General features: G+C 53.6%; 1 protein-coding gene across 1 annotated transcript in view; it reads right to left on the minus strand.

Moving 5' to 3' along the window:
- Positions 1 to 17737, minus strand: part of Lamc3 (laminin subunit gamma 3) — a 59102-nt gene that overhangs the window by 30813 nt on the left and 10552 nt on the right. Inside the window, exons 2-11 of the mRNA XM_036184527.1 lie at positions 16766 to 17070; positions 14894 to 15024; positions 11490 to 11656; positions 9395 to 9583; positions 9195 to 9312; positions 6716 to 6814; positions 4212 to 4348; positions 3082 to 3192; positions 1670 to 1862; positions 1396 to 1514 (exon numbers count right to left, since the gene is read on the minus strand). Coding sequence (XP_036040420.1) covers positions 1396 to 1514; positions 1670 to 1862; positions 3082 to 3192; positions 4212 to 4348; positions 6716 to 6814; positions 9195 to 9312; positions 9395 to 9583; positions 11490 to 11656; positions 14894 to 15024; positions 16766 to 17070 — 1569 coding nt within the window. The remainder of the gene's footprint in view (positions 1 to 1395; positions 1515 to 1669; positions 1863 to 3081; positions 3193 to 4211; positions 4349 to 6715; positions 6815 to 9194; positions 9313 to 9394; positions 9584 to 11489; positions 11657 to 14893; positions 15025 to 16765; positions 17071 to 17737) is intronic.

The following is a 17737-nucleotide window of genomic DNA, read 5'->3' on the forward strand; positions in this document are numbered from 1 at the left end:
TCCTGAGCACCTGTGAGGTAGGTCCGGGCTTACAAAGGCAGCCTGCAAGTCAACTGTTACTTTTGTTTGTTTTTTGAGACACGGTCTCGCTGTATAGCCCGTGCAGTCTTCAGACTGCTATCTTCCTGTCTTATCCTCTTTTTTGTTTTGTTTTGTTTTTCGAGACAGGGTTTCTGTGTAGCTGTGTGCCTTTTCTGGAACTCACTCCGTAGCCCAGGCTGACCTCGAACTCACAGAGATCCGCCTGGCTCTGCCTCCTGAGTGCTGGTATTAAAGGTGTGTGCCACCACCACCCGGCTGCCTTATCCTCTTAAGTCCTGGGATTACAAGCATGAGCTACTACGCCAGCTTTTAAGTATCATTTTAAAAACAACAGTCAAGAGCAAAGGAAACATGATTTTCAGACCAAGAGATAGATAAGGGCCGGTGGGGCAGCTCAGTGCTAGAATGTGCACTTAGTATAGCAAGGTCTTGATTTTAATCCAGGTGGGCGGGGCACAGACACACACAGAGAAGACAGCAAGATGTCCACGTTTGGGGCCAGCATTTTGGCTCAGCAGGTTAAGAGCCCAGACCGCCAAGCCTGATGACACAAGTTCAAGTCTCAGGATCCCACAAGTTGTCCTCTGACCTCCACAGGTGTGGTACACACATGAGTGTGTGCCCGTAAATATACATATATACAAGCAAATGAATATCGTTAAGTTTTAAAGTCTGCTAGGCATGGTGGTACACGAGTTCAGTCCTCTTTACGTTCCAAAGCCAGCCTGACCCACATAGCGAGTTCCAGACCAGACAGGGCTATAGAGTGAGACACCTGCAATCCCAGCACTTGGCAGTCAGAGGTAGGAAGATCAAGAGTTCGAGACCAGTGAGATGCTGTCTTAAAAGCAGTTGGGTGAATTTAGTATCTTTATCAGCCTATGGTGTGGCTGAGATGCAATGCCATTCTTGACCAGCAGGGGGACAGTGTCCACAAAAAGACGCTATGGGGCCGGGCGGAGGTGGCGCACGCCTTTAATCCTAGCACTCGGGAGGCAGAGGCAGGCAGATCTCTGAGTTTGAGGCCAGCCTGGTCTACAGAGCGAGTTCCAGGAAAGGCGCAAAGGTACACAGAGAAACCCTGTCTCGAAAAACCAAATAATAATAATAAAAAGACGCTATGGAGGGATGGGGTGGTGCTGGATTCCGTCAAGGACCATATACCTGCTCCTAGAGTTGTCCTTCCCCCAGACACCCTGTTCCCCACAGTCCAGCCTGCCTCTATCCTCAGACACATTTCTGCTGCCTTGTGTAAGTGTCCCGATTTCTCAATCTCAGAGACCGTGCCGTGAGAACTCCACAAGCAATGCAGGGCCAGGACCTGAGTCTTAAGGGTCTTGTCATCATACTGACCAGAATGGCCCAGGCCTTGGCCCCTGGTCCAGATGCTCAGAGCAGTCAGATTGGAGAGCAGCCGCTGGAAGTGGAAGGCAGGCAGTGTAGACTCTGCCTCCTCAGAGGTCTCCTGCAGGCTGGAAGGGACAGGGAGTCAGTGGGACAGCCTGATGTAGGGACAGATGGAGCCAAGAACCTGGGGTCCTCAGGAGCCTCCCAGTGTGCCTAGGTCTCAGAGACCACCCTGCCTGCCCATCCCACTCCCATCTCTCAGGACAGGGAGGCCACTTACAGGAACCAGAGCTGAACCTGTCCTGGCTGCCTGGTGTCCTGAGGACTGGGTGGACTGGAGGGCCTCAGAGCCAGAGCCAAGCCTTCCCCCTCCAGTCTCAGGTGCACAGCAGGTGGAGAGCCCCCGGGTGGTACTCGGAGGGTCAGTATGACTGGCTGTCCGTAGCTGAGTCTCTGGTCTCCCAGGAACTTCTCTGAGGTAAGAGGAAAAGGCTTTGATGGCACCACATGCTTAACTTGATCCCAGCATCTCTATCGATGACAACAAATAACCATTCAATGTGTGGCTGCAGTGGGTGGAAAATGCAAGGCCAGGATTCCAGAGAGGGCTTGACACAAAAGTGAGAGGGCCAGAGTGTGGATTCCCACATGAATGCCGCGTGAGCATGGCGGCCCACTGTAATCCCAGCCTCAGAAAGTGGAGATAGGAGATCTCTGGAGCAAAGCTGGCTGGCATGAGACTAGTCATATCAGTGAGCTCTGGGGTTGATTGAGACACCCTGCCTCAAGGAACCAGGTGGAAGAGAGGGCTCAGGATGATTCCTGACATCAGCTTCTGGCCTTGGCATGTGCTTGCACCCATACACACAATTGTGCCCACTTAAGTGCAAACGTACATCACACACACACACACACACACACACACACACACACACACACACACGGAGTATTTTGGTGATTTCACATACGCTGTGGTTTGATTGAAGAATCATAGTACCCAAAGGTGTCCCCAATCCTAAACCCTGAGAGATGGGTCTGCACAGGGGGAATTTGGCCAGGCAAAAAGGATTAAGGCTGCAGATGGAGCTGGGGGTGTTAGTCCACTGGCCGTGGAATAGGGGAGGGTGATCGGATTATCCAGCAAGAACCAAGGGAATCTCCAGAGAGGGGAGGCCAGTTGTGAATGTAAGAAAGACAGCGGCTCTGAACGTGGGGAGGGTGTGAGTGCTGCAGGGGAGACATGTCTCTGCTCTGGAGTGGCCTGAAGGAATACAGCCCTGGAACACCCACTCCATGCTGCGGACTTCCAAAACACCCAGAGAATGCATGTGTGTGTTCTCAGCCTCCGACTCCGTGGCCGCTTGTCAGCACCTGTTGTGGCGGCACCCTAAACCTGTGCTGCATTTGAACCCTCTTGTTCAGAAGTGGGAATTTAGTCAGACTGCGGAGTCAGGAAGGGGTCTCTGGGAGGGGACTAGGATGAGGTGGAGTGGCCCCGTGGTTGGATCTGGGTGGGGACTTCATGGGAATGAGATGCCTTGTGCCGCCTCAGGACAGGAAGGCTGCCTGCCGCAAGAGGTGCAGGAACTGAGCTGAATTAACCTGTCTCTTAGCTCTCATCCACTCTATGATACTGTCTGATTAGCAGCTGGCAGGGACCTGGGTGCTGTGATCTGTAGGGCTGTCACCTACCTGGTGCTGAGAGCCCCTCCCCTCCTTGACGGCTCAGGAGGATCCCATTCTCATTCCGTTGCAGAGGACGCTCTGATGCTCCCATGCTTCTGGCCTGCCAGCCATCAGCTCCTACACATCCAAGACAGACTACTCACCCCAACTGTGAGAACCTGAAGGCTGGCCTCCAGGGACAAGTCCAGAGGGCTCTGAAGTGGGAGGGAGTTTGAGGCCAGGCAGGGTTACATGACCCTGTCTCAGAGAGGAACGGTGTGGGGGGCCACTCTCTGAAGACTAGGCCTGGCCTGAGGTAAGGACAATGATTCCACACCCCAGCAGAGCTTTGTGCATGCTCGGCAAGAACTCTGCCAACTGAGCGACACCGCTAGCCCTCTCCATGTTATCTTAGGGTTCAGCAGACAAGCCCTGGCCAGAGCCTGTTCTGACCAGCCACTTTCACGTGCTGTCCTGCTTTCTGTGAGATGTCCAGCAGAGGGCGCACTGCCACTGTGTCTGGATGCCCAAGGACCAGTGACCAGACTATAAACTCTCAGGTGTGGGGAGTGTTCCACAGAGTATGGCTGCGCACACCAGCTCTGATGGATTGAAGAGCTTGGAGTTCTGCCCCTCTTGGTCCGACAGTTCCAGCTGCCAGAACCAATCTTAGACAGGCCCGGCTCTAGTCTGCAGAGTGGGAATGAGAACACCTGCTACAGATGCTGAGATTCCTTGGAATGTGGAGCTCAGCCATGCATGGCATACAGCAGATGCTTAATGCGTTGGAGGCCCAGACTCTAAGCTGGCACTCAGATACGCTAAGAGAGACTAATTTTCCTGGGGGTGGATGGAGGCTGTCCACGGAACTCAGGGTGCCTGTGGACATACCCAGCCTTCCAGTACCACCCTGAGGGTGAAGTGCCGGAGGCTGGAAGAGTGGAGGCTGGGGAAGGAACCCAGGGGTGGCGGGCAGATGCCGGCGGACTGATGCCGGCGGACTCCCTTCCACACTCTGCCCACCCAGGCTGTGTGGCCTGGGGCATCTCTCCAAAGGGGCCTTGGTGGAAGGGTTATCCCCATCCTAGCTTTCAAAACGAGATCCCCAGCCAAGGCAAGGAACCACCCCCCAGAAGCAGCTTCTGTGCATTGCTCACCATGGCGGAAGTCTGAGAGGATGTGGTGTGCCTGGAATCCGGCAGCAGGGGCACACACCTTGGAGTGGCCATAACAGAAGCAGCTGCTGCAGCCTGCCGGGTTATGGGACTGCAGGTTAAATGTCCCGGGGCGGCATCTGTAAGAGTGTGGCGGGGTCACATATCTGAGCCAGGAGGGGACAGGATTGGGGTCCACCCAGCTAGACTGTTCAGAATCCTGGGGATGTTTAAGAAAACATTTTAGTTTTTATTATTATTATTATTATTATTATTATTATTATTATTATTATTATTATTTTTAGAATCACAAGAGTTATGAAGACAGGACAGACGGTCCCATGCCTGCTGGTTCAGTCTCTGCTTCTGGTATACAGCCTGGAAGCCAAAAGGTCAGCATCGCCTGACGTTAATGAACTCCAGGGCTTCTCTTCTCCTCACTGACATGTTTCCCTGCTCCAGGACCTGACACAGCATTTAGCCTTGACTGTAAATATCTCCTCCTCTCCTGTGACACTTTCATTTCCGTGGAGTGTTTGTTTGCCTGCTTGTTTGTTTGTTTGAGACAAGGTCTCACTATGTAGCCCTGCTTGGCCTCAAAGCAGCTATGTGGACAAGACTGGCCTTGAACTCACAGAGATCTTCCTGCCTCTGCTTCCTGAGTGCTGACACTAAATGTGCACACTACCATGAGAGGCTTTGGGTTTTGTTCTTTTTTTTTTTCTTTTGGTTTTTCAAGACAGGGTTTCTCTGTGGAGCTTTGCGCCTTTCCTGGAACTCACTCTGTAACCCAGGCTGGCCTCGAACTCACAGAGATCTGCCTGCCTCTGCCTCCCGAGTGCTGGGATTAAAGGTGTGCACCACCACTGCCCGGCTGTTTGTTCTGAAAGGAAATTTTAATTTAAAAATGTTTTATATGTATGAGTGTTTTGCTGCATGCATATTTGTGTGCTATGTGCACATCTGGTGCCTGGAGAGGCCAGAAGAAGGTGTTAAATCCTCTGGCAGTGGAGTTTCAGATGGTTGTGAGCTACCATGTGGGTCCTCTGGAAAAGAAGCAAGTGCTCATAACTGCTGAGCCATCCTTCCAGCTCACTCGTTGTTTGAAATGGGGTCTTATTTTATACCCTGGCCTGGCCTTGTGCTCTTGACAATCCTCCTGTCTCAGCCTCCCAAGTGATATCATCTCCTGGCTACTGTGCTGCCCACAAGGTTTGTCTAAACAGTTACTGCAATTTACTCATTAGAAGTGAGGCACTGGGGCTGGAGAGATGGCTCAGTGGTTAAGACACTGACTGCTCTTCCAAAGGTCCTGAGTTCAGTTCCCAGCAACCACACGGTGGCTCTCAACCACCTGTAATGAGATCTGGTGCCCTCTTCTGGCCTGCAGGGACACATGCAGGCAGAACACTGTATACATAATAAATAAATCTTTAAAAAAAAATGAAGTGGGGCATTGGCCCTGCATGGTGGTGGATACCAGTAACCCCAGTACTCAGGAGGTGAAGGCGGGGAGGACCAGGGTCCTCCTGATCATTTTCAGGCCATTTTCAGCTACATAGCAAGTTTAAGGTTAGCCCGGCCTCCTTCCTGACACACAGTCTCACAAAAAAAAAAAAAAAAAAAAAAAAAAAAAAAAGGACTCCAGCACCCAGGAGGCAGAGGCAGGCGGATCTCTAATAGTGGGGGACCAGCCTGGGCTGCACAGTGGGAACCTGTCTCAAAAACAAAACACAAAACAATTAAAAACCTCCCAAGAGGGGAAAAGTACCAAAGAACTTGCTTGCAACACACTTGAAGGCCGCCATTGTAATTAGTAACTATTTCCAGAGCCAACCCTTGAGGCTATGTGTTCATCACTGCTGTTGGGGGCAGCGCAGTGGCTGCTGCCTGTGGCTTCTAGCCTGGTTTCCCACCCCACCCTTCTCCAGCATTTGGAATTCTGAAAGATCTGTCCCACTGTCATCTGTTTATTTATCCAATCATGTACTGGCTTTACAGATCTCTGCCCCACTCTTAGGGTTATAATGTAATCACATCTTCATTAATTTTGTTATTCAATTAGTTCTAGCTTTGAGGTTTCCTGTGGACTGGCTCCTGTATACCTTTCACATGGGACAGGGATGATTCTTGTCTTACATCAGTTGGTAGGGGCTCCTTGGAGCAAGGCATTGAGAAGGATCTGAGGTTAAGATTGTTGTGTTCCATTAATAATGTCTGCCACTGGTGTGAGATGGGAGGGCTGTGACAGCTCTCCACCAGTGACACCTACCATGGGTGTGAGGCAGAAGAGCTGAAATGTGATAACCAGGTATTTGCTGCCTGGATTAGACATGCTCTTCCTATCTGTTCAGAGTTTTCTTTCCAGGATTGTGATCTTGAAGCAATAATGCATTTCCTCAGCTAACAAACTCTCAGTGTTGTTGAATCAGAATATAAGCAGTGCCCATGGGGCCTTGGCTATCACCAGAGACCCCCAAGGCCACTTTGTAGATGAGCACACTCACCTGTCACATAGGCTGCCTTCAACATTCTTTTTGCAGGGACAATTCCCACTGTGGGAGTCACAGGTGCCCAAGCTGCCAGCAACATTGCAGGCACAGGGTCTGCCAAAGAAACAGAGAACTTCCATTGAGCAACTCCATAGTGGACTGTCCCATCCTCAGAACCTTCGTGCCCTTGCCTGCTCCCGAGAAGTCAGGGATAGGACTATCCAAGAGACTGTGCTTAGGGCCACTGCTCCCACCTACCAGGAAGTGCCTCACCTACCCATGCAATGATGCCCCGGCCCATTACCCACCCCCCACTGGTCCATCCATCCATCCATCCATCCATCCATCCATCCATCCATCCATCCACCACTCATGTTATCACTTCCTATCTGCCTGCCATCCTCCATTGGTCCCTCTATCCACCCATCCATCACCCATGCCCTTGAATAACATCCCCCTGCTTACTCCTCCATTAGTGCATCCGTCCATCCATCTGTTTATTCATCCTTCTATCCCTTAGCTTCCCACCCACCCGTTCTCTCATGCATCTATCCACCCACCTTCATCCATCCAACCATCCTTCTGTTCACCGTCTACTCACCTCCATTCACCCACCCATCCACTTCTCTTTCCACGCACCCGTCCACTTACTCACTCATCCATCCACCCACACGCCATCTGGTAAGACAGGGATCCCAGGATCGTGAAGGAGATAGACAGTGATGAGGCAGCAGCAGGGAGGTGCCTCTGGCCCAGCCTTGGAGAATGGGAGGGAGCAGCGGAGAGCAGGGGACTTCTGGGGGGCAATGCCTCAGCTGAGGATCAAAGCATGGGTAGTAGTTTGTGACACAGGCTGAGAAGGCCGGGCTGGGAAAAGGAACATGTTCTGGGGGAGGGGAACAGCATGTGCAAAGGTCCCAAAACCAAGGCCTGGGAGGCAGCTGGGGTCAGGTCCAGGATTTTGTGTGTGTGTGTGTGTGTGTGTGTGTGTGTGTGTGTGTGTGTGTGTGATTGTTTTTTTTTTTTGGGGGGGGATAGGATCCAGAGCCCTCCACATACTTGGCAGGCACTTATTCCACCACTGAGTCCTGACCCTGGCTTTAGTGGGCATTTCTGCGCCACCATGTCACCCAACAAGCTTCTCCTGCCTTTCAAATGCATGAGGACATTGTTATTATTTAATAGAACTAAGTCCGTTCATTTTACTTTTTCTTTCCTGTGTGTGCACATGTGTGTGCATGTATGTGTGGAGGTCACGGGTTGAAATTGGGTTTCTTGCACTCCACCTTATTTTTTGAGACAGGGTCTCTCACCGAGCCTGGAGCTCACCCATTTGGCAAGACTGGTTGGCCAGCAGCCTCCTGTGACCCACTTGTCCTTGCCTGGCCCCCAGCCTCCAGCACCGGCTTACAGATGGTGCTCCTGGCTTTTGTGGGTATCACATGGGGGCAGGGGATCTGAACTCATATCCTCACGCTTGCGCCCGGTGAGCACTTTACCAGCTGAGCTTTCTCCTCAGCTTTGACAAGTCTATTTAGAAGTGCTGCTTGGAGACAGCAGAGTACTTGTCTAGCATGCATGAAGCCCTGCGATTACTTCCCAGCGCCACACAGAACTGGTTGTACACAGTTCTAACTCCAGCAGGAGGTCATACCTGGCTGTAGCGATTTTGAGGCCAGCCTATGATCTGTAAGACCATACCCCCAAAGTGATTCCGAATTTGCGGTATTGGCCACTGTGAATTCCACCGTGGACTACCAGTATTAAATGTGTCTGGCCCCTCTTCTAATATCCAGCCTGTGGTAGATTGCTGGTCCAGAACTAGTCTCTCTCCTCATGGCTAGGTACCACGCACTCCAAACATGTATATAATACCTGGCTCCCTGCCCAGTCTCCACCTGGCCCTCTGCCACGAGGACCAGTCTGCATCCCTTCCTCCTCCTCAGTCTCTGTCACCACAGACTTGGGCTCTGGAATCTGCCTGTCTCCTTCCTCCCTCTTCAGGGCCGTCCCCACTCCTGCCGAAGCCTCCAGCAGCCTCTGACGCAGCCACCCGCCTTGGCCTCCCTGATCACAGCAGACCTCAGCTCCCCCAAGACCCCCTCTACACCAGGTCCTCTTCTTCCAGACCTGAGCCTCGCCTGACCTTTGCCCCAGCTTTGGCTGTACTTTCTGCTTGGAGTGTCTCTGTGTCCCTCACTCATCTGGCCTCAGGTTCAACCTGGGACTCTGTCCCTCTCACAGCAAGTGAACCTCCCAGGTCTCCCCCACTCCACCCCCCCCCCCACCCCAATCCCACTCCTACCGGGCAGGTTCCTTCTTCCCATGTCCCCAGCTCTATGTCTCATAAGGCTGGGGCCCGGCGGTGACAGACTGAGAAAATGTAAGGCGAGAACCTAGAGGTGAGGACAGCCGGGGCTCTGTACCTTCCATGCCTTATTTAGCACAAACACACAGCGTGGTCAACACAGACCACCTGTCCCCACATCCTCACCTGCAGCCGCCCTCGCTGAGGGAGTGGAACCCAGGCCGACAACGGTCACACTTCCAACCTGTCACCGTGGGCTTGCAGGTGCAGGTGCCCGAGTCGTCACACTGGAGACTCAGGGACCCTGGGGAAGAGGAATATAGGACAGTGGAAGCAGAAGAAGCTGAGGACAGGAGATGGGGAAGGGTAGGGCTGGGGCCACTCACCTGCTGGGTGGCAGTCACAGGGTTGGCATGGTGTCCTCGGGGCCCATTTATAATAGTTTTTCTCACAGTGTTCACAGTGTGGCCCGGCTGTGTGGTCACGGCAGTGACGACAGTGCCCACCGTGACCCGTGCTCCGAAAAAGCTCCCTGTCAAACGTGCACTCCTCCGAGTGCCCACTGCAGTTGCAGGCTGTGAGAGACGGAGGGTTGTACGTGTGAGTGACAGGCTCTGCTGGGGAGGGGCTCTGCTGGGAAGGGGCTCTGTCCTCTGGAGCAGGCTTCTCACAGGTGCACAGGATCGAGACTCACCAAGGACACAAACCCCTCAGTGGTTTCTACATTAGGCTGAGGTGGCAAGACCCACCTCAAATATGGACGGCACTATCCTCTGGGCTGGGGACCTGGACCGAAGAAGGAGCTAGGAAGCAAGCTGATCACCAACATTAACCTCCCTCTGCTTCCTGGCTGCGGATGCCATGTAACCAGCTGCTTCACACGCTCTCCACCATGAGTTCCCCGTCATGAGGCGACTGTCACTTCAGGCTGTGAGCCACACGAACCTTCCTTATACTGGCTTGTTGGGCATTTTATCATAGCAACAGGAAGAGTGACTGACACAATGCGCCAGAGTCCAGGATGGTTTTCAGGCTTAGTGTGACCGCGTACACAGAGCCCGTTCATCGGATGTCCCCAAACAGAATGCTCCGTAGGAACTAGGTGAGCTCCATAATAAATACTCCAAAAGGATGTTTTCCTGGAGGGAGTCGGAAAGGTGTTGGGATAGGGAAGGTGACGGAGCAGGAAGCACATCCCATCCAGGAGCAGAACTTCTGGACCAGAGACGCTGTGTCTGCTTGGTGTGTGTGTGTGCTGAGAGGTTGGCTGTGGGTAACTCACCGTGTGAGGAGCAGGGGATGGTGGATACCGCAAGGTGAGTGGTGTGTGGTGTCCAAGCGGCTGGGAAACAGGTGCCAGGAGTCTGGGAGCCCAGAGCTCCAGGGAGGGGCAGGGGTGTGACTAGGTGAGGGGCATAAGTGCATCTGCCTGCACTCTTTGAAGAGCATTCACTGCAGGTGGAGGAGGCTGGCAGCTAGAGCCAGAGGAGAGGAGAGGCATCCAGAGGAGAGGAGAGGCATCCAGAGGAGAGGGGCAGGGCTCACAGAGACAAGAGGGATTAGAGACATGTGAAAGGCAAAGAATTTGAGGCTCAGAGGTTGCCTGGGCTAGGACTCGGAGGTGAAGGGTCAGGCTGGTGACCGAGGACAGAAATTTGACCATGGCAGGCGAGCAGCCTGATCTTTGGCACCCCCACCATTAGAGACAGGCACAGACTTGGCCCAAGCCTGGAGCCAGCATAGCTTCCCTGGGGGAGACAGGCCAGCAAGCCAAGAGGAACTTATTAGGACTGCTTCCCCTGGGCCAGCTATTGCAAACAGGAAAAAGCTGTCGGACCCAAGGAACAATCTGACTCCTCCCCATAGGCTCCTGGCAGACCATGGCCCAGGCCCAGGAGGCCAGCCAGCTACAAGGCAGTTTGTGGACTTCTTCCTCTGGCTCCAGGCACTGCACACGTGACACTTGAGGCAGACTGGAGGATTGTGAAGGGATGCTGGGGTGGCTGGTACACCCGCTGGGAAGGCTCCTCCCCTCCCACTGTCCGTAGAAGGTTCCAGGGCCCTTCCTCCCTTCACCAGGGCGTCTTTGAGGTCAGGCAGGCAGAGCCACACCACACACAGCTGGAACATCAAAGGACTTCTGGGGACTGTGGGGGACTGTGGGAAAGGCTGGGGTGGGTGCATCAGAGCCCTGTGGGTGGGGGTAGGGGGACTGGATTTCATTAGCTGCCAGGGTTGGAACAGTTAAAACAAAGGGTTAAGTCTAGTTTGGGGACCTTCCTGTTCTCCTACCACAGACGCCTCTCTGGGTGGACTTGTCCTGGAGGACCGACGTGTGAGGGAGGGTGGACGCTGGAGGGTTCCCCTCAGCATCCCTTCATCTCTCCTTCCCAGCTGAGGACTCCACACTGCATGCCAGGCCCACCCAGGAGCAGCCCCACTGTGAGGTTGCATCACTAGCCTGCTGCAAGGGACACTCACGTAGACACTCGTTGGCGTCCTCTGAGGTGCCACGGGCCCACGGACGGTCCTGGAAGAAGGGTAGACAACGCTCGCAGTCCACACCCGTGGTGTTGTGCTGGCAGCGGCAAACCAGCTGGCCAGCCTCGTTGGGGCCGCACTCGCTGGCGTGACCATTGCATTTGCACCTGAGGGGGCACCAGGAGGAGGGCTGGAGACGGTTGCCACAGACATTGGGAGGAGGGAGGGGCTGGCTGTGAGGCACCCCTGGATTGCAGGCAAGTGTGGGCATCCCTGAGCCCTGACTACATACCCAGGTTGTGATAAAAAGAGCACTGGGTTCCCAAATGCTCGATGGAGCGAACCCTGCTGTCCCAGTTAGCTTCCTACTGTGTGATAAACCCCACCTCCCAAAGCAACTTGGGGAGGAAACGGTCTATTTCATCTTACAGTCAGCATGAAGGGAAGTCAGCGCAGGAATCTAGAGGCAGGAACTGAAGCAAAGGCCATGAAGGGTGCCGCCTGCTTTCTTATTTTTTGGATGTTATTTTTTGTAAGATATTTATTGACAGATAATTCACATAGTATATACAATTTTCCTGTTTGCACAATTTGATAGACTTTAGTCCAGCATCCTCATAGGCCCATGACACCATCACCATTTCCTGTTTTAGAACATTGCTGTCTTCAATTTCTTTCTTTCCTTTTTTTTTTTTGAATGCCGAATGCCGTCTATTGAAGGAGGGAGGAGGTCTTGAATACAGGCTTACAGCACAATGGGAGAACCCGGGAGGGCAGAAGTTTGCTTCTGATGTTTTTGCAATCTTGCATCTAAACTGTTAGCACCCAATATGCAGGACACACAAACTAGGAACTTCCCTTAAGCATTCAGGAGGGTGGAACCAAGCATGGAATTCGCATAGGGAGGATATCAAGGTCAAGGTCAGCAAACAAGGCAACAGTTACCCAAAAGGGGGCCAGGGCTCTACAGGTCCCCGCCTTTTACTAAAAAATGAGCTTCTGACTTAGGTTGCGTGGGACGTCAGCAGTCAGCCTGCTTTCTTATACAACCCATGACCACCTGCCCAGAGGTGGCACCACCCACAGTGAGCTGGATCCTCCCACGTCAATTGTTAATCAAGAAAATGTCTGAGACTTGCCTACAGGACAGTCTGACAGATTTTCTAGTTGAGGTTCCCTCTAGCCTGTGTTGTGTTGACAAAATACATACCAGCTAGTAAACACACTTGTCTACACCAGCCTCCTGCATCCCCTTTGAGCAGACTGAGAAACTGAGCCTGCAATGCTATCCATCTGTGGCTTCCAGATAGTAAGTGGCTGCCACAGAAGTCTCTCTCTGGGCGGAGTCCCAACTCAGGGGTCTTGGGACCCAGGAAGAAGCCAATTCAGTCTCTTGGTGGGTGTGGACAACGGGTCACAGGGTCAGTTCTAAGTGGACTAAGGTTATCTCAGGTAATTCTGCAATTGTGTCTAAAAGGGAAAGAAAGAAGCATCTTGTGCAGGAGTCAGCTCCCAAGAAGTCCCCAGTCTGAGCCCTGGTAGGCAGCTTTGGGCCTGTGATCCCATGATACCCACAAGGTCAAGAGATGGGTGAACTCAGTAAGAACCAAGAAGTGCTTTGTGGGGTGGGCAACGTGGAGTGCTGAGTGGAGACTGACCTTGTGTGTCTCAGAGCCCACCCTGGCCTCCTGCTCCTCCTGCAAGGTAGCTTTGAGATGGTCCCAGACAAAGCAGATAGATAGCTCCAGACTTTGCTCGCGTCTTTGGAAGTGGGAAGGACTCTATACCTCAGCTCCATAGATGATGAAGCAGGCTCAGGACACAACAGTGACAGACACTAAGGGCAGTGCTAACATCCTGGTTCCCCAAAGTCAAGTCCCACTCCCCCTTTGTCTTCAGAGGGCAGTGATGGATGTCTGGCCACTTCCAGGGCTCTCAGTGCCATCTCTAATTTGGGGACACAGGGGTATGGTGCTGTTTGCTCATGGGCAGCAACACCCCACTGCTGCTGGGAGGGTTGCATCCGGCACCTGTCAGTCTCAGAAGATGGGGGTCTTGGGAGCTTGAAAGTGACTTTTCCATCCCTGAGTGGGTGCTGCAAGCTCCCCACTCCCCCATGAATCCCTCTGACCCAAGGGGAGGTGCTGTTCCTTCCTGAAGTCAGCCTTCACAGCCAGCTGTAGAGCTGAGGGTGGTCTGGGTCCCACAGCTGGGACCCAGATGTGCTCTGGCCTGCAGCCCCTGACAACAGGCACAGCAGATGGTGGTCATGACCATCTTTGGAGTCTTGCTTGGAGGTTTGACCCAACTTGCAAGTCAGGGGGGTCATCTAGAGTTCCTCACCAATGTCTTCTCAGGTCCCTTCACACCCAGTCTTCCATAGAGCAGACATCTCAAAGTGCCAGCTATAGGGCCTGGGCTCTTCCCTGCCTTCCCCATCTTCAATATTGCCCAAGCACCCCTAAGTCATGGGAACCCAGCGTCTGGGGGCCATCCTCACCGGTGTCCACAGCCTATCACTCACATCATCTTAGTTAACTGTCAGCCCAGGCTCCCAGCAGTGCCTGCATGGTGCCAGCTCCCTGCCTCCTTCAGGCCCCGCCTCCTTCCTCTCCGCACCCTTTCCCACACTGCTATACTAAGGTGTGGCGGCTCGTACTGTCAACTTGACAGGATCAAGAATCACCTTTGGGATGTGCCTCTGAGGGAGGTTCTAGATGAGGGTTAACTGACCCAGCCTGGATGTGGGCAGCACCATTCCTGGGCTGGGGTCCCAGAGTGGATAAAGGGAGAACACCAGCTGAGCCAGCCTGCATCTCTCTCTGCTTCGTTTCCTGCTATCACGCCGTCCCATCTTGATGGACTGGAGCCCTGAACTGCACTTCGGTGGGCCCAAATAAATCCTCCCTTCCTTGAGTTACCTCCACCAAGCACGTTGCCAAGAGGTGGGGAAATCAGCTAATAACTGGGTTTGAGTGTCTGACCATCTGAGGCCTTCGATGGCTCCCCAGAGACAGAGGGGTGGGAATTATCTCTGCCCACGGCCCTGCCCTCGCTCCAGCCTCATAACCTTCTCCTCCCTCAGGCTCAGCTTTCCCAGTCGTGGAAGCTCCTGCCTGGACTGCTCCGCAGAGCAGACTCTGAGCCCATGTGTTTTTTGAGAGCTACTGAATTCATGTCCACTCCACCACAGGCCTAGGGTAGGAACTTCTTGTCTCTCCTCATTTCCTGGTGATGTGGGGATGTATGGGGGAGGTCTGCAGAGTTGGAATGGGCAGGACTTCAAATGCTGGCAGGGGGCGGGGTCCTGTTCACTCCTTCTCATCTGGATCACCTCACCGGCTCTGTGGTACGGGCCTGCTCCCTCGGCCTTCCCCTGGTTCTGTGCCCTGCTGGCAGCCTACCTGGCGCCCACAGAGAAGTCAGACACAGCGTAGTAGTAAGACTGGAGCACCCTGGGGTCCTGGAAGATGTCATCCCCGAATGTGTTAAGCCGATCCAGAGAGATCAGGAGCTCAGTGCTGGTGACCCACTCCTGGAGAAGAGGACAGGGGGCAGCATCAGCAAGTGTTCCTGGCCTGCTCCACTGGGAAATCCTGCTCCCTGGTCCCCAGAAAGTGGGGGTGGTCCTGGGGCATAGGAACAGGCCTGGCTGAGACAAATCTCAAGGAGAGGCCAGGAATCAGGAGGCTTGGGTCAATCTGGGGGCTGGACCACTTGCTGACTGTACAACTCTGACAAGCCCCAATGCCATGGTACCTCTGTTTCCCCATCTGTAAAATGCAGCCAGGTTAGTGACTCCTTGAGGGTGTGAGGAGGAGGGTGACAGTGTCAACTACTGTGTGTGGGGCCAGGCATCTGCACAGAAGTGGTGTGTGTGTGTGTGTGTGTGTGTGTGTGTGTGTGTGTGTGTGTGCGCGCGCAGCGGCTGAAGCAGCCCGTCTGAGACCCTGGTGTGCTGGTCGCCTGCCTTCTCCCCTGCCCCGCTTTCTCCCGGTAGCTCCTTACATGCAGAAGACTGACACCCTAGAACATGAGCCCCCCAAGCCAGAGCCCCTGGGCTCTGCCTGGCACATAGCAGACACTTGATAAATACTTGCTGATCACGGGCTGGATGAGCAGCTTCCCCGTGGAAGCGCGTGGTGAGGAAGTGGAGGACGCACGTGGAGAGTGACATTTCCATCCGCCTGCTGTTATAATCAGAGGCGGCTCCGGCTGAATATTAATCAACATTTTAATTCAGCCCAGGAGCCCCTGGCTTAGTAATCAGGCCGTCAGGATGGAAAATGAGCTCCTGGTACAGTTGCTCCTCACCCCAGCAGGACTCAGTCCTGAGAACTCTGTACAGCATTGAGGCTGCGGGTCCCTGTCACTCTCTGAGTCACCTGGGGCTGGGATTTGCAAAGGTCACTGCTTTCAGGGTCTGTTGAAGGCAGGTCTGACTGTGAGATTGGGGGGCTGGAGTCCACCTTTTCCTCCCACTTCTATTCTTCTTCTGATGTGACTGCATTCATCCCAGACCGGCCTCACATGCAGCCCAAGATGGCCAGAACTCCACTTCCCAAGAGCTGGGATTACACAGGTGTGCACCACCACACCCAGATTAGATGGTGCTGGGGATGGAACCCAGGGCTTCCTTTATGCTAGCTAGGAAAGCACTCCCCACACTGAGCTATGCAGATTGGGACCCCTGCACTTCTTCTTGTTTGTGGTGCTGGGGTCAAATTTAGGGCCGTGTGCATGCTGGGCAAGCATACCATCTCTAAGCCGCACTACAGCCTGGTGCTGTGTTCTCAGAAAGGCCCCTGGGAGACGCTGAGGCCTCTGAGGACCAGGGAGCAAAAGCCTGGGTGGGGACACAAAACAATTCACCAATGGAAATCTAGGCTCCTAAGTAGGACTTGTTATCCCTTATGCAGTCCTGCACAGCTGAGAGAAACAGGCAGGATGCAGGTGGGCCTGCAGCTTCAGCCTATTAGGTGCTGAGATCCCAAGCTGGGCAGTGAGGACACACACCTTTAATCCCAGCACTCAGGGGGCAGAAGCAAGCAGAGCTCTGAGTTCTAGGCCATCCTGGTCTACAGAGTGAGTTCCAGGACAGCCAGGCCTACACAGAGAAACCCTGTCTCGAAAACCAAAACAAAACAGAAACAAAAGGATTCCAGGGTTTAAGGTATGACAGCCAGGATGTCCTAAGGGCATCTCAGGTCCTAGCTCTTCTGGCTTGCCTGTTGTCCCCCAACCCAGGCCCCTCCTAGGCCCCGTTGTCCACTGACCTGCAGCACAGGGCTCTCCTCAAAGTTGTAGGCACTGGGGCGGCCCTCCAGGGTGGAGAAGGCCACATTGCCCCCGTTCAAGGGGGAGATGTCGCTGAACTCAGAGGTGCAGAAGGCCACCCTCTCATTCTCTCCCGGCCACAGGTAGTGGCCCTCAGGACGGCCGTAGGTTTTCTGGCAGGAGGCACTGTAGTACTGGTAGGGCTCCCAGGGTCCACCGGGATGCGTGCGTTTGTAGATGGCAAAGCTCTCTGGGCGACTGGTGTGGAACTTCAGCCTCACATAGGTGATCTCATAGGCCTTCCCTGCAGCCACACAGAAGCAGACCATATCACAGAAGGGAACAGGTACATAGCCCTGGATCCGGGAAGCAGGAGAACTGCCTGGAAGAAACTCCCTGGAGCTGTTAGCTGGAGCACCACCATTGGTTGCTGATGCTTGTTGGGAACATGGGGAGGGCAGCACCAGCCGGCTTCCCAGCTACATGCCCATCTTTTTTCAGGGGGCGGGGGAAGGATTGAGACAGGGTTTCTCTGTGTAGCTTTGGTGCCTTTCCTAGAACTTGCTCTGTAGACCAGGCTGGCCTCGAACTCACAAAGATCTGCCTGCCTCTGCCTCCCAAGTGGTGGGACTAAAGGCGTGCACCACCACCACTAGATAAAAGATGGCTACTTGCCCATCTTTTATCTAGTTCAACTCATCCCTTTGTATGGGAATCTGAACCATTATACCCTGACTGTCAGTGTCTCTTTTGGCTCCATAAACAAACAAACAAACAAACAAACAAACAGTTAAATGATTAAAATAAAGACTAACATTATGCACCCTGTAGGACGTGTGGTAAGTGAAGCCCCAACTGTAAGAGTGGAAATGGCGCTTTGGGAAGCGAGCTGGTGTCGCGTCAGCATACCAAATGGGGTTGGCGTACAACCCAAGAGTTCCAGTCACAGGCAGATGGCCAAGAACAACACA

Source organism: Onychomys torridus, chromosome 4 (assembly GCF_903995425.1).
Source record: "Onychomys torridus chromosome 4, mOncTor1.1, whole genome shotgun sequence".
In the NCBI taxonomy this organism is placed as follows: Eukaryota; Metazoa; Chordata; class Mammalia; order Rodentia; family Cricetidae; genus Onychomys; species Onychomys torridus.